The sequence below is a fragment of the Neofelis nebulosa genome, chromosome 1 (assembly GCF_028018385.1).
Source record: "Neofelis nebulosa isolate mNeoNeb1 chromosome 1, mNeoNeb1.pri, whole genome shotgun sequence".
Classification (NCBI taxonomy): Eukaryota; Metazoa; Chordata; class Mammalia; order Carnivora; family Felidae; genus Neofelis; species Neofelis nebulosa.
In genome coordinates, this window is record NC_080782.1 from 121,724,536 (window position 1) to 121,741,372 (window position 16,837).

The 16,837-nt window shown below is 43.3% G+C and overlaps 1 protein-coding gene across 5 annotated transcripts in view; it reads right to left on the minus strand.

Moving 5' to 3' along the window:
- ARHGAP26 (Rho GTPase activating protein 26) overlaps positions 1–15,312 on the minus strand; it is a 425,071-nt gene extending 409,759 nt beyond the window's left edge. For all 5 annotated transcript variants that reach the window (XM_058733064.1, XM_058733057.1, XM_058733045.1 and 2 more), the window contains exon 1: positions 15,157–15,312. In XM_058733064.1, the coding sequence (XP_058589047.1) occupies positions 15,157–15,310 (154 nt within the window). In that variant the 5' untranslated portion in view covers positions 15,311–15,312. The remainder of the gene's footprint in view (positions 1–15,156) is intronic.
- Positions 15,313–16,837: the final 1,525 nt, after the last annotated feature.

A 16,837-nucleotide genomic window follows, 5' to 3' on the forward strand; every position in this document is an offset into this window, starting at 1 on the left:
TCAGACCTGTGCTTCCCACTGCCTTGTAGGTGCCTCTACCTATATGTTCCATGGGACCAACTTAGTAAGGACAAACCTTACTTAGCCCCATAGCCCCTATCACACACCACAGTTCTAGAATACACAGTTCAGCCATACCCCCAGGACCTAACATAGAAATTGGAAACACCCGGACTCCTCCGTCCTTGGTCCACTGTTGACAACGTGTTCTCCTCTTCGCCCACACCAGCATGTCTCCTTGGGAAAATGCCATGGAATTTTGCATTATATTAATCAGCTTGTTTGAATATTCAAACAATGATTACATTGAGTGAATTAGATTTCCAGCAAAGTGTTCTCCCTGCCGCTTGCTTTGTATTTTCCCCGGCACAATGCCACCTCCCCTGACACCTGTACCTGGTCTGGGAAGCATGTCCTCACCTCTCCTCCCCTTCCTTCCAGGCACCATGAGCAGATGGTATCCATTTTCTCACACATTTCTGCCTTGGGACAGTGTTAAGCAGAGTAAAGCTCAAATCACTGGTAAAATATGGGAGCATTTTAGGTGATACAATGACAAATAATTTTCAATTTAATGATCATGATTTAATAACTATGTGAAGATGTTTTAGAAAAAAATATTGCTAACTACATCCAACGTGTCATTTTGGAATGCTATAAAGTTCCCTTTTGAAATGAATGTACTTTTTAATAGACTTTTTCAAAGTAAATAAACAGTGGTAAAGGTGGGGTAAAAAGAACAGAGGTGGTTTTAATTGACTTATCACTAGGAACACTGGCTCCTTGGACTTGATAAGCCTTCACCTGCCTTTTCCGAAGTTCTTGCCTCTTTCCTCCAGGACTTTTTGAACTAATTGTACTGTGGACTGTCTGTGTTTCCTCGGCCTCCTCTCAAGATGCTGAGCACTTGGATGACACTGATTGTGCCAGCCCCGTCTCAGAAACCCTGCCAGCAAGAACGTTCCACCCCAACATGAGCTGTGTCACAGGCACTGAAACAGACAACACGCAGGACAGGTGGCACAATCCTATCCTCCAGAGAGAAAAGGGCTGACCTGAAGGAAGAGGAAACTGCAAGAGAGAAGTCGGATAAAACACTCTCCTCCCTCACCACTCTCCAGAAATTCCATAGCGCAGAGAGAAGCCTTGCTGACAGACAAGTGCATATACTGGCCCAAAGTCGTGTTCTCCAGTCAAAGGTAGGAGACTATCCTCCTTTAATACCTGCCAAACTTCCTGAATAATGCACACACTGCACAAAAAACTGAATGGCACCCTCACTAGTAATGCAAACGAGTTCTCTGGGGCCCTACATTCAAGTGGTTCCTAGTTACAGCTGTGTCTCATTTTAGGGAAAGATTTTGTTGTGGCTTTTAATCCCAGAACCAATGCTGCATACAGACTGGGGAGTAAGAAATGGAGAAAACTCTAAGCATTGTTTAATTACAGAGGCTACTTAGTAATAAACTAGTCAGTTTCCTTCCTACTCTAAACTCATGATTTATAAAATTCAGTTCACTCAGAACTTTCCAGAAACACTCCTTTGGAATCTTTATCAAAATGAAAACTGTACATACCCTTTGGCCCGGCAGCTCCATTTGTAGGATTTGTCCTACAGATCTACTCACTCATGTGCCTGTGAATGTACCAAGATGTTCTGGTAATAGTAAAATGTTAGAAATCATCTAAACATCTATCATTAGGGAGCTGGTTAAAGAAACTTATCTGTACTCCATTCAATGGAACACAATGTAATGCTAAAAATGAGTAGTTCTATATGTATCAATGTACAATAAGATCAAAATATATTAAGACTGTGCAATATGCAAATATATGCAAAACAGTGCATATGGCATGCTCCAGAAAAATATATAAATATGTATTTTCTGGCACATGCATACATTTTATCTGAAAAAATCGCAAGACATGGTAAAATGTTGCCTCCAGGAGAAGCACTTGACATCAGAAGGCAAGAGGAATTGGAGGGACATTGGAATTCTTCTCTGCCCTTTTGAACGATGTACCATTTATAGGTATTACCTACTTAAACTTTTTTTTAATTTTAGTTTTTATTTTTTTGAATTTACATCCGAATTAGTTAGCATATAGTGCAACAGTGATTTCAGGAGTAAATTCCTTAGTGCCCCTTACCCATTTAGCCCATCCCCCCTCCCACAACCCCTCCAGTGACCCTCAGTTTGTTCTCCATATTTATGAGTCTCTTCTGTTTTGTCGCCCTCCCTGTTTTTATATTGTTTTTGTTTCCCTTCCCTTATGTTCATCTGTTATGTCTCTTCAAGTCCTCATATGAGTGAAGTCATATGATTTTTGTTTCTCTAATTTCACTTAGCTTAATACCCTCCAGTTCCATCCACGTAGTTGCAAATGGCAAGATTTCATTCTTTTGGATTGCCGAGTTATACTCCGTTGTATATATATACCATATCTTCTTTATCCATTCATCCATCGATGGACATTTGGGCTCTTTCCATACTTTGGCTATTGTGGATAGTGCTGCTATAAACATGGAGGTGCATGTGTCCCTTCAAAACAGCACACCTGTATCCCGTGGATAAATGCCTAGTAGTGCAATTGCTGGGTCATAGGGTAGTTCTATTTTTAGTTTTTTGAGGAACCTCCATACCGTTTTCCAGAGTGGCTGCACCAGCTTGCATTCCCATTAGATAAGCTTTTTTAAAAGAAACACAGATATGAATTAAAGTAAAAATGCCCTTTTAATTTTATTTGCTGAACCGATAATCATTGTCTACTCTTGTCCCACAAATGCAATAATGAGATACTCAGTGAGGACTCAGTTTAGGTTTCAGCCCTATCTGCTTGACTGTCTCCATGGCACAGAAAATCCCTCAAGCTAACTCAATCTGCCTGGAAATCTATCTAAAGTCTCACAGGAGGAGCCAGTTCAGAGATTCAAAGTGTTCAAATTAGCCTAGAGTAAACATAAAAGCACATCTGACAGCAAGATCAGATGAGCTTTGAAATTTACCTGTGATGTCTTTACAACCATGTAAAATGGAGTTTATTTTGGCGTTTCTTTTGTGGCAGCAGCAGGAGTCAAAGTGCAGCTACTGGCTTGGCCCAGAGAAGCCAGCTGGTTAACAAGGTTTAGTCCAGAATTCCCAAGCTCCTAAAACCTTTGTCCATTCTGGTAAAGAAAACACACACACACACACATACACACACCACTCTAACCTCAGGAATCTCCTCTTTCTAAATATAGCAGGCAACTGCCGGGTCTCCAAGCTCACCCGCTGAAGCATTCTGTGCCTTCCAACCAAGGTGAAATGAGCCAGATGTAAACACGCCGTGACAGCTTCTGGCCCACACTGCCAAGCTGTTTTCCCTAATATTTCCTCTATTTCTCCACTCTGGGTTTCTACACAAATGTGTAAATCCCTGTGACTCAAATTTGTAAACATTCCTCTGGCCACTAATGCTGTTTTTCTCACCCTAACAAATGTGATTTCCCTCTTGGTCTCTGAAATTTGAGGTTGGAATAGCCTATTAGATATGGGCAAAGCCCCACCCCGTCTCCCATTTTATCCCTAAGAACCTGGAGCTTAGAAAACACAATGGATGGGTCCAAAGCTAATTAGGACACAGCCAATTAATTGTAATCTCTGTCTCCCCCCACCCCCCCACACACACACACAAATACACACACACCAGGTTTTTTTTTCACAGGCTGTGGTTCTTTTAGAATTCATATTAGTGCCTAACAGAAAGGCCTGTTTTTTTTAAGGATGCTTCCAATTTAAGCAAAAGGTTAAGCTTCAGAAACAGAATCTAACACACTCAAATGAGCAGGAGACAAATACAAACTGACTATACACATGCAAAGGACCTAAACAATAGATGTCAAAGGGCTTATAAAACTTGGAGGTTGGCAACAATTCCATATTGAGGAAACTTCCAGGAATGTTCAAGGATCCTGGAAATCCTTTATCCCATGGAAATGTTAGAACGTACCCACAAAGGTATGTGTGCATATGATCCCTGCAGCACTTTCTCTAATAGTGAAAAACTTAGACAATCCAAATTATCTTTCAAGAGAAGACAAGGTAAATAAGCCATGGTGTATCCACATGGCAGAATTCTCTGCAGACATTAAAAAGAATATACTATGTACAGGTACTGACATGGAACAGGTCTAAGTCATAGTATTAACCAGAAAAGCAAAACACAGAATAATTTATATAGTATAATCCCATTTATGGGGAAAAAAATACACATACAAAAAAGAAGAAAAAAAAGCATATCAAACAGTTGACGGTTGTCAGGAAAGTGGGTTCTTTACATTTCCATATTCTTTGATGCTATTAAGACAATGTATTCGTGAACTATCTGTGTAATTTTTTTCACCTTTGTACTATAAGATTAGGTCATTCATTCACATGCTTAACTTCCACCCCAAATTTCATCATCCCCAAGTCATCTTTACTTCAGAAAATAGCACCATCATTCACGTAACTGCTAAAGCCAGAACATTTCAATCATTCTTGACTTCACTGTTTAAGAACCTAAATCCTATCAAACAGCAAATCCTGTGGGCTCTACGTGATTCTTGCCCCACTGTATCTATTCCACACACGGTGGCCCCCAGGATCTCCCAAAAACACAAGTAGGATCACATCACAACCTCCCATGGGTTCCAGTTACACTTAGAATAAAACCCAAAATTCGTTTTGGGACTCAAGACAAGGCCTGGCTCCTGGACTCTCTCCCTGTTCATTTGCCATCATTGTTCTCCAACCACACTGGCCTCCCTGCGGGTCCTCAACACACCATGCACTTTCCCACCTTGTGACTTGTGCACCTGTTACTGCCATCCTAAAAGCCATTACTCTAGGTCTTGAAGGACATGTTAAGAGCGGAGCAGGACTCCATATTTGTTGAATAAAAGTCTTCCTTTGACAGCAAAAAATGTATCATTTGATATTCACTGGGTTATAATTTTAAAAATCAAAACTAAGGTCAGTCATAAATTTAAATCTGGGGGCACCTGGGTGGTTCAGTCGGTTAAGTCTCTGACTCTTAATCTCAGCTGAGGCCTTGATCTCAGGGTCATGAGTTTAAGCCCCACATTGGCTCCACACCACATTGGGTGTGAAGACTACTTAAAAAAAAGAAAAAAAAAAAATGAGGGGCACCTGAGTGGCTCAGCTGAGCATCTGCCTCTTGATTTTCACTCAAGTCATGATCCCAGTGTCACAGGATGAGACTCGCATTGAGCTGAGCCTAGTAGAACCTGGTTGAGATTCTCTCCCTCTGCTCCTCTTCCCCGTTCATGCACATCCTCTCTCTCTCTCTCTCTCTCTCTAAAATAACATTTTAAAAAATTGTTTAAAAAAAAGAAAAAGAAAAAAGAAATTTAAATCTAGAAAAAGCACGTTGCTGGCTTCATATTGGTGTCTCTCCCTTGCATAGCTTTTTAAAATGCAGCGTCCTTGGGGTGCCTGGGTGCCTCAGTAGGTTAAGCGTCCGACTTCAGCTCAGGTCATGATCTCACGGTTTGTGAGTTCAAGCCCCATGTCGGGCTCTGTGCTGACAGCCTGAAGCCTGCTTCAGATTCAGTGCCTCCCTTTCTCTCTGCCCCTCCCTCCCCTGCTCGCACTCTCTCTCTCTCAAAACTAAACATTAAAAAAAATCTTTTTAAATGCAATGGCCTTGATGAGATAACAAAATCACCTTCATGAGTCCCTTTCCCCAACAGCTCAGTGGTGATCCCTGTTCCTCCCTGACCCATTCTCATTTCATCAGTTCATGGGGTTTGTGATCATTAGCTTATATTGACCAGAATTAGGAAGTCCAGCCCGAGGCCTCTGCCCAGAGGGACGCTAACTAGCCTTATAAAAGCAGAAACCAGAAATTCAGCCTCCAAAGAGCCACCATCCTAAGCCCTGGGATCCTGAAACTGATCACTCAAATGCATCTGAGGTTAAAGCAAATGGAAGCAAAAAGTCCCCAAATGAGGCTAAATGAAGAAAATATACTGAGCACTGTCCACTTAATCATCAAAAGTTTTATGGGACAAAATAAAGGGAAAAATCTAAGACATAAGACAGTGCCCAACAAAAAGATCTACATAGACATCTCAGCAAAGAAAATGCACCACTGGTCAATAAGCACATGGAAATACGCTCAACATCATTAGTCATCAGGGAAATGAAAATTAAAACCAGGATTAACCACTTCACACCCACTAGGAAGGCTGCAATCAAAAAGACAGACAATAACAAGTATTGGTGATAATGTAGACAAGCTGAAACCTTTGTACAAAGCCAATGGGAATTTAAAAGGATGTTTCTGCTGTGGAAAACACTTTGGCAGGTTTTTAAAAATTAAATATAAGTTTACCATACAACTTAGCAGTTCTGCTTTCAGATAAGAAATGAAATAAGAAATGAAAACATATGTCCACACAAAGACATGTACACAAATGTTCACTGCAAGCGTTTTTCATAAGAGCCAAAAATGAGAACCCAAATGTCTATCAAATGGTGAATGGATCAAGAAAATACGATTCACACATGGAATACTCTTCAACAATAAAAAGGAACAAACCAACACATGCCACAACACAGATTTATCTAAAAACACTATACTAACTGAAAGAAGCCGGATACAAAAGACCATATAATGTATGATTCAATTCAGCTTTTTCATAGACAACAAATCTATAAGGGGTAGAAAAAAGTAGATTAGCGGTTGTCTGAGGCTTGAGGTGAGACTAAAGAGTGCCAACTGGAGGTGAAAGAAATGTTCTAAAACTGGAATGGGGTGATGGTTGCATAATTCTTCAAACTAACTACAAATGAATTGTACACTTAAAACTGGTGAATTTTATACTTCAATAAAGCTCTTAAAACAACTCCCCAAAACATGCTGCCTTGAAACAAATGGCTACTTTAAAAGGAATAACCATAGGGGTGCCTGGTGGCTCAGTCAGTTAAACATCCGACATCGGCTCAGGTCATGATCTCGTGGTCTGTGAGTTCGAGCCCCCGCGTCGGGCTCTGTGTTGACAGCTCGGAACCTGGAGCCTGCTTCCGATTCTGTGTCTCCCCTTCTCTCTGCCCCTCCCCTGCTCGTGCTCTGTCTCTGTTTCTCAATAATAAATAAACATAAATATAATGTTCATGAGAGGCATTTGTAAACAGATAGGTCAATTCCTAACTTCTAGTGATCAATCCGTGGGGGGAAAAATGGAGAGGAGAAAAAAAAGTTTTTTTTATGATTTTAAAGGAGAAAGAATAGTCTTTCTTCATGATAGTTGTGGATAATCATAGCCCAACAAATAAGATATTCAGCCATAAAAACGAATGAAATTCGGACGCATGCTACAACATGGATGAACCCTGAAGATATTAAGCTAAGAGAAATAAACCAGGCACAAATGGTCAAGTTACAGTATTATTCCACTAATATGAAGTACTCAGAGTTGTCAACCTCATGAAAAAAAAGCAGAACAGATGTTACCAGGTATTGGGGGAAGGGGAGAATGAGCAGTTAGTGTTTAATGGTTACAAAGTTTCAGTTTGGGAAAACAAAAAAATTCTGCAAAGTGATAGCACTAATAGTTACAACATTGAGAACGTACTTAATACCAATGAACTGTACACCTACAAAAGGTTAAAGTGGTAAATTTTGTGTTATGTTTCTTTTATCTCACACACACACACACACACACACACACACACGGAACAATACTCAACAAACTCAACAATAAGGAAACTCAACACAATTTAAAAATGAGCAAAAGATCAGAAGAGACACCTCACCAAAGAAGATACACAGCTGGAAAATAAACATATGAAAAGATACACAACATCATGTCATTAAGGAAATAATAGATTTAAAAAACAGTGAGACACCACTACATGCCTGTTATAATGACTAAATCCAAAGCACACTCTGCCTTGTCAGTAGGGAGCCTGATGCAGGGCTTGAACCCAGCAACCATGAGATCATGACCTGAGGTGAAGTGGGACGCTAAACCAACTGAGCCCCCCCAGGCGCCCCTGACAACGCCAAATTCTGATGAGGATGTAGAGCAACAAGAACGCTCATTCTTTACTCACAGGAAGGCAAAATGGCACCACACTTTGGAAAATAGTTGGGCAGTTTCTTACAAAACTGGAATACTCGATCCACCAGTTGTGCTCCTTGATATTTACTCCAACGAGTTAAAGGCCTATGTCCACACATGAACCTTCAGACAAATGTTTGTATCAGCTTTATTCCTAACAGCCAAAACTGGGAAGCAACCAAGATGCCCTTCAACAAATAAGTGGATACATTCATATGGTACATCCAAAGGAGTATTTGCCAGTGATAAAAAGAAATGAGCTATTAAGCCACAAAAAGACATGAAGGAATCTTAAATGCATATTGCTAAATGAAAGAAGTCAATCTGAAAGGCTAACCACCCTATGATTCCAGCCGCCAGCATATAACACTCTGGAAAAGGCAAAACTAGGGAAATAGTAAAAGAGAACAGTCACTGCCAAGAACAGGGGCAAAGGAATGAATAGGTGGAGCACGGGGGATTTTTAGGGCAGTGAAACTATTCTGCATGATACTGCAATGGCCAATACAAGTTATTTAACATTTGTCAAAACCCAGAGAATGTACAATGCAAAGAATGAACCCTGATGTAAACTATGGATTTTAGTGAATAACCCTATCACCACACTAATGCAAGGTGTCAATGACAGGGGAAATTGAGAGGAATAGGTATGAAGGGCTGGTATGAGAACTCCCTATACTTTCCACTCAGCTGTTCTGTAAACTTAAAACTGCCCTAAAAATATTGTCTTATTAATCATAAAGTGAAGGGAAGAGACCTCAGACCTCTGCCAGTAGGTTGAGAACTACAGTTTAAATGCAATTTATTCAATCCAATAAAGATAACGGATTAAAGTAGAAGAATTTTTTTTTTTTTGAGAGAGAGAGAGAGAGCACATGTAAGCAGAGGTGGAGGAGAGGGAGAGAGAGAATTCCAAGCATGTTTCATGCCCAGTGCAAAGTCCAACTCAGTCTCAGAACTATGAGATCATGACCTGAGCCAAAATCAAAAGTCAGGTGCTTAACCAACTGAGCCACCCAGGCGCCCCATAAGGAACTTTTAAGTTAATGTTACATAAAAACTACAAAATCTTGTTTGGACTTAATTTACTGTTGTTTATGTTTGTATGACTAATATTCCAAATGTCAGCATGACAAATTACCACCATTTATAAATAATTTGCAAATGCCTCTTTCTTCCCTTTAATTTGCAAGGTGCTAAAGCAAAGCAAAGGAACTGGGAAAATGTTTTTGCTACTTAACTCCATACCCATTTGTCCTATTAGGATTTTGTAAGTAATATAATTCCTCCTGAACACAGCAGACTGGTAATGAACATCCTTTGGAAAGCCATTCAAGAGGGCTCATCTCACTACTACAAAAAGCCTATGACAAATCCTAAAGAACTACAAAAGTGTGACATGATTTAAACCACCAACTCTTTAAAAAAAATAATGAATTCAAAAAGAAAAAAATAATAAAGCATGCAACACTTCATGTTGACTTTTTTCACTCTTGTTTAAATGAGCATTGAGAATAAACCATTTTTCTTATCAAATCAGACCCAGGAATAGGTTTCTGGCCTTCCTGTTTGATGCTTTATTATCCAGCTAAAAGAGAATCACTTCCAATTATAAAATAAATCATGTGATATACAGCACATTGACTACTGTTCATAGTAGCATAGACTATGTTTGTAAGTTGCTAAGAAAGTACATCTAAAAGTTCTCATCACACACAAAAAATTCTATAACTGTATGGTGACAGATGTTAACTAGATTTATTGTGGTGATCCTGCACAACATACACAAATACAGAATCCTGTTGTACACCTGAAACTAATACAAAGTTATATATCAATTAAAGCACAATTTAAATTTTTTTCATTAAAAAATAAATTAATGTGGGGCGCCTGGGTGGCTCAGTCAGTTAGGTGTCTGACGTTGGCTCAGGTCATGATCTCGCAGTTCGTGAGTTCGAGCCCCGCGTCGGGCTCTGTGCTGACAGCTCAGAGCCTAGAGCCTGCTTTGGATTCTATGTCTCCCTCTCTCTCTCTGCCCCTCCCCTGCTCACACTCTGTTTCTCTCTCTCTCAAAAATAAACATTAAAAAAAATGTTTAAAATAATAAAGTAAATTAATACTATAAAAGTATAATTTTTTTAAAAATTATTTTTAAAAAGAATCACTGATAACCACTCATTGATACCAAAGATAAACTCTAGCACTTTATAAAGGCAAGAGACAGCCAGACTCCCATCATTTCCCTTCTAGCCTATAATGGTTCTTTAATCCTATGATGGAAACGCAAAACTTCAAAGCACAATACAAAATATTAGCTATTCATTGCTACCCAGGTTTCAGAGTCTGAAAAAACAACAGACACAATACTTTCACTTAATCTAGCACCTGCCATATGCTTCTCCTTTCTAGGGTCTAGATCTATGAAGAATTTGCATCTTTAGTACTAATATGGTTACTGAAGACACTCAAGGGTCATGTTCAAGAGAGTCCACTGCCTGCAGTCCATTGCCAGGTTCAAAACCTGGTTGTATAACTTACTAGCTATGTAACCTTAGACAAGTTACCCCAAGTCTAAAATACAGAAAAATAAGAATATTCACTCACAGAATGGTGGTAAGGACTAATGAGACTAATGTGGACACAGCATAGGGCCAGGCTTGGTAAATGCTCAAGAAACAAAAACACATCATCCCAAAAGTTTTCATAAATACTACAGACTCAACTACAGAAATATACATTTACTTCATTTTGTTAAAAAGAAAGAAAGAAAGAAAGAAAGAAAGAAAGAAAGAAAGAAAGAAAGAAAGATAGATAGAAAGATCACCCAGCAGGTTAAGACCCCAGAGTAAGGCTTTATGGAGTATCACACATACTGCCCCAACTTGACTGAAAGTTCACAGAAGGAACGGGCTAGATTCCTGGTTTTATTTTGGTCTCCTCTGTATCCATCACAGTACCAGGAACTAGAACTAATCCATTCCCCACTCATGAGTTTGAAACCCAAAGGCGCACACATGGGTTCCTCCCAGCCCTGGGAAACAGTTCCATCTTTGGAATATGACCTCTACTTAAATGCCCCTGAAGAAGAGTAGCAGATAGATTCCAAGTTCCCCCACCTGAAAGTCCAATGAAAAACTCTGTTCCTAAAGTTGGTCACTACCACCTAGGAGGAAACTATTAAAATTGCACATGTGATGTTCAGAATAGACAAATCTATAAAGACTGAAAATACTTTAGTGGTTGACAGGGGCTGGGGACAGGGGTAGCAGGGAGCTGGGAGAAAATGGTGAACAATGGTTAATGGGAATGAGATTTCTTTGTGGGGATGACTGCACAATTCTGTGAATGTAGTAAAAACCAGTGAACTGGATTCTGTAAGTGGGTGAACTATACAGTAAGGTAAATTATACCTTTAAAAAGTTGATACCTTAACGTCTGAATTTTTGCCCCACCCCTCCCATCTTAGATTATCAGAACAAGGGTATTCATTCTATCTCATTAAGCAGAAGCCAAATTTATAGCACTAAGTCCACACAACCCAACTCTCAAGATGGAAAGACACAGTTCCTGAAAACCCACGTCACTACTTAAAACCAATAGCCGAATTCACTCTCATTTCTATGAAACCACGTTTGGTTTGCCACTGGGTCCATGACACCCACTATGAAGTCCAATGCATTCTGCAAGCTTTTCCTGCAAGACAAGAGAGAGAGGCAGCCAGCCCAGCCACTGAGGGGAGATGTTAAGCTAGCCGGAAGGTTGAAAATTTAAGTTACCAGAATGTTATTAGGAACAGAAAGTATGTTGGGAGGCTTACCACTATTTTTTTTTTTTTAACTTGTGGAACTTTTTTGGCATAACCACAACATTATGCAAAGAGGATTGCCAGGACTCTTCCCACTGTAACCAGTGGTTAACACATACACAACTGTGTAAGTTATCAACAAGTGGCATTAAGAAGGCATATTGCTTAACTCCCTGCACCCAAACCAAAAAATGTCCCTCTGCTCTTAGTAACATTTTCTCTGAGTCTTGACAACCCCGAATGCTGGAAGATGATTACAGCCACCAACAAGTGAGCAGTGCTATGCACCGGGCTCTAAGCTAAGTGCTTTCTTTACAAGCACTGAATCATTTGATCTCACAACACTAGAAGGTCAAGGTGGCTACTGCACAGGAGGAGCTCATTCAGGCTCAGTGACTTGCCCAAAGTCAACCAGTAAGTGAGTGGGTTAAGATTTGAACCTAGGAAATCCTAAAACTTAATTCTGCAACTTCGTTTCCAGCTACTATGGACTCTACAGAAAGAAAGAAAGCCTTGAACATACAAATTCCTCCCAAATGAGACACTGATTCATCAGGGTAAGAAAAGAGTCCTGAACACAGGAGCGCCCACAGGAAAGACCTAGACAAATAGGTGAGATCTAGGTCCTTTAGGTGAAAATAGGTCCTTTTTCAGGACAGAAAAAGCTGACTGTCACCAAGGTAGGTCCCAAATTATTTTATTGCTTATCTTCTATGTATCCAGATCAGAGGCTTGGTCTCCAGGGAAAAACTTCAAGGGGGTTATTTGTTTATCAGATTCTCAAGGGGATTCAAAAGACAACAGACCTAGACAACAGTTCTGCTTGGGGGTTAAGTTAAGCACAGGCAACTTTGGAATCAGACAACTTGGGTTCAAATACATTCAAATGCTGTGTCACCTTGAGCAGGTGACCGACCTCTCTGACCTTCAGTTTCTTCAAAAATAAAATGTTAAGTAGTAACAACAATGATCTAGCTGAACTTTAGCAATCCCAAGAGGCCCGTTTTATTGCCTCAGGTTAACACACAAAAGAAATCTAAACCCAGAGTTCTGTGAATACTAATTATAAAATAAAACCATAAAATTTTATAGTTGGAAGAGACTATAAATCATCTAAACTAGTGTTATTTATATAATTGTCTATTTTTTTCTGTGTAATTAGTTTTAAAAATACCGGCTTTACATTTTCAGTAGTAAGAAGGATGAACAGAAGAAAAATAATACACAAACACTATGACAGTAATATACACTGTATAAGCTCCTAATGATAATGGAATGCCTCAAATCTGGGAAACAGTGATCAACTCCACCCTTTCCACTTAAGAGGTCACATGACCTATTCAACTAATAGTAGCAGTTGAAGAGTATAGTTAAGTACAGCTGGATATACAGGGATTAGAACATTTAGTTCCTCGCTAGTCTTTCTCCCAAGATACAGGTCTGCTCTATTCCATTAGACAACTTAAATAACTGCATTATTCCCTCCTACCCAAAGAATTCTGACCCCTGCCAAAGAAATAGTAGCAGGCAAATAAACTGCCAGTCACACAAATGCACCCTACTCATACTCAAGGCAGACATACAAATGCAATTCCAAATAATTGCAGGCTTGGTCTAGGAGATCCATTCTGGGTGAGCAGGATGGGGAAGGATTAAGAGCTCTGTATTAGCAGGAACTCCAACTCTGGCTCAGACCATGCAGGGGTTCAAAACTAGGTCCCACTGATAACAGCTGTGTGGCGCTGGACTAAAGATTCACCAAGCTTGTTTTCTCATTTGTAAAATAAGTAACAGACAATTCACTGGCGAGGAATCAGTCTCCGTAGCCACAGGGCAGCAAAATAGTCACTGCTACATAGTCAGGGTCCAGGGCAGTAACCAGCACACTGCAGGCACTGTGTATATTTACTGAAATAAGCAGATGCCCAATTAAAGCCATTACTACCTACCTCTACATCTTTAGAAGCATCAGGGTCACAAAATGACATCTCAGACACTTGACTTCTGTAAGTCTCTTTTAAAGAGGCCTGGGAACAATTCTCACAGGTGGGACTCCACTCTGCCAATGCAACCTTTCTTAGCTGAAAGACCTCACCTATTAAGATACCCATCACACAGACAGGAAAAGAAAAGCCAAAGACAGTTCAGTTCCACTATCTTCCTTCGTGTCATTCCCGGTTCTCAAAACTAAAAGATGAACCCAACTATTTTTAAATGGGTAGAACTGTGAAGGCACCAAAAAGGACCGACCAATCCAAGAAGCCCATCCCCTAGAACGCTCTCATTTGGCCAGGAGAAACTCTGGCTCTGCAAAAGTCAAGGGACAATCACACACAGAATGCAAATTTCAGTGCTCCCCTACCAAAAGGAAATAAGCAAAAATAGTTTTACGAAAGGTTCCAGAATCTTTCAGGACGAGTTTAAACCTCTCCTTTCTGAGTGAGGACGTTGGACATGTCCTTCAAAATCCTGGACTTTTCAAGGATAATGGGAGAGGTAGAAAGGAGAGCGAGGGAGCGGGAGAGGGAGACAGTCAGGATATGCTCGTTCTATTTTTAAACCCTCGCCCACAGTTTAGAGTAAAGGAACACTCTGATGCTGTACTCCCACCCCTGTCACCTTCTGCTAAACACAAGAATCCGAACCTGCACACGTACACGGCCCTGGATTACTGGCTGCCAACACTCCCCAGAACCGTGAGCTAAGCAGCCCTTCCACCCAGACCTTCTCGGGCAACGCCGGTGCCTTTCGGAGAAACGGGCGGCCCGGAGACAGCGAAGCAATCACCAGCCGCCTTCTCCTGAGGGGAGGCAGCGCCCCCTTGGCGGGGCACGTTCCAGTTCCCTGGCTGGGTACCCAGGGGTGAGCAAGAGTTCCCCCACGGGAGCCGCAGTGGTGGACGCGATGGGGTTTCCCGACGGGGTGCGGCGCGCCGGGCACTGGCGTCCCACTCCCGGGACACCTGTGTGCCGCGCACACCCGGCCGCAGTGCCCCGCGAGCACCACTCGCCCTCGGTCACCTCCCGGCCATCCCAGAAAGCCAACGGCTGGGCGGCGGGTCTCCTTCCTCATCGACTCGCCCATCTTACGTCCCCGTCTCGCCCCACTGCAAGCACCTACACCCGTCCCTCAGTGACCCCCGGGGCGGAACGGCAGCCGGCGCACGGGTGCCCAGGGCCGAGAGCCGCCCGACGGCCCTCCCGCCTCAGGGCCCCGTCCCCGTCGGACTCGGGACACTCACTCTTAAGCGCGGTGATGAGTGACTTCCCGTCCTTGATGAGCTCCTTGATGAATTTGTTGGTCTTGTCCAGCTCCGCTTCGTGTGACTTGAGCGTCTCTCTGAAGTGCGGGCTGTCGAGGCAGCAGTCGCTGAATTCGAGCGCGGGGAGCCCCATAGTGGCCGAGTCGCCCAGCCGGGGGGCGCGCCTCCCCCGGCGCCCCGGAGGCCCGCAGCCCCAAGCACGCGCGCGGCGGGACCCCGGCCGGGATCCCCGACGCCCGCCGGCTCCACAGGTGTGGCGCCGGCTCGCCCTCCGCGCGGTGTCCGCCGGCACGCAAGACTCCTGACCTGCGCGGGGACCCGGCGGAGGGGCGGCTGCTCCCGCGGCGCGCAACGGAGTGGTGGGCGGGCAGGAAGCGTAGCGGCGGACCCGCGGCGGTGCCGGGAAACGAGAAGCAGGCGAGCGAGTGCGGCCGCCGCCTCCCCGCCTCCTTCGCCAGTTCGCTCTCCAGCAGCCTCGAGCGCCCTCTCACAGCACCCTCGGCCGCCCCACCGGCGTCCGGGCCGCTCGAACCTGCTAGCGATGACCTAATCTCAGCCGGACCAATCAACATGCCCGTCTCAGCCCGACCCCCCTGCCTCCCGGGGACACCCGGCCATTCCGCGGCCTTGACCCAATCAGCGGGGCCTGGAGGCGGGGCCTCGGGCGGGGGGCGGGGCCCACGCCACCGCCTAGGTCCGCAGCACAAGCTCCGCCTTCTCCCGCCGGGGCTGTGTTGCAGACCCGGAGCCCAAGGGGTGATTGCTGCGGTGCACGGGCCCTTGCCACTCCTGATCGTGGCGACTTGCCGCGGCCAGGGTCCGAAGCCGAGGTGGTGCGTCTGCTGGTCTGAGAACCGAGGATCCTAAATGGGCGGAGCATGAAAAAACTGGGAATTGGGGCTGCAGTTCCATTCAGCCGCCCTGCACGGCTGAGCAATTGAGCTTTCACTTAGAACGCACCTCCCTACCCCGGGAGAACTTCGAGCACACGGAACCACCACGTCAACCCTAAACACACGCTTCTTATTCCAATCAGAGAATATGTGCATCTTAAAATGACAAGCTCTTCTTGCCTGCAGTCTTCCGCCCCCCACAGTCTGTACCCCTCATGGCCACTCCTGCTTAAAACCCGCCCACGGCTGCACCCAGTGGAAGGATCTAAAGTCCTTGTGAGAATTTCAGCCGCCTGTTGTGTTCCTGCTGGGCAACAAGCAAATTTTACATAATCACGTCCTGCCTGTCGTCCTTTGATACACTGTGAGCTTCACGAGGGCACGGACCACTGCAGTTTTCTTGTGCACTGCTGCATCCCCAACACCTAGAACAGCGGCTAGCATCTAGTAACATACTGAGAGCTTACCGTGTGCTACGTGTGCTACGCTCCAATATTTGTGGAATAAATGAATAGATCTTTTCCTGTGTACCTCCCCACCTCCCACCCCCAGTGCGCTGCCCTGTTGTCCCTCTGTCCCACCACAGGAATCAATTCCGGCAACTCACTGCACTTGTCAGGCTGGGTCCCACAGTGCTGAAGTGTGAACTCCGAGAGCATAAGGACTGTCCCTGAATAAATCTTTGTATGTCCCGGAACTAGCAGCCCTCCTTCAGTTAAGGTTTTTTTGTTTGTCTTTTTAAATAGGTCTGCTATGTGCCGGCACTA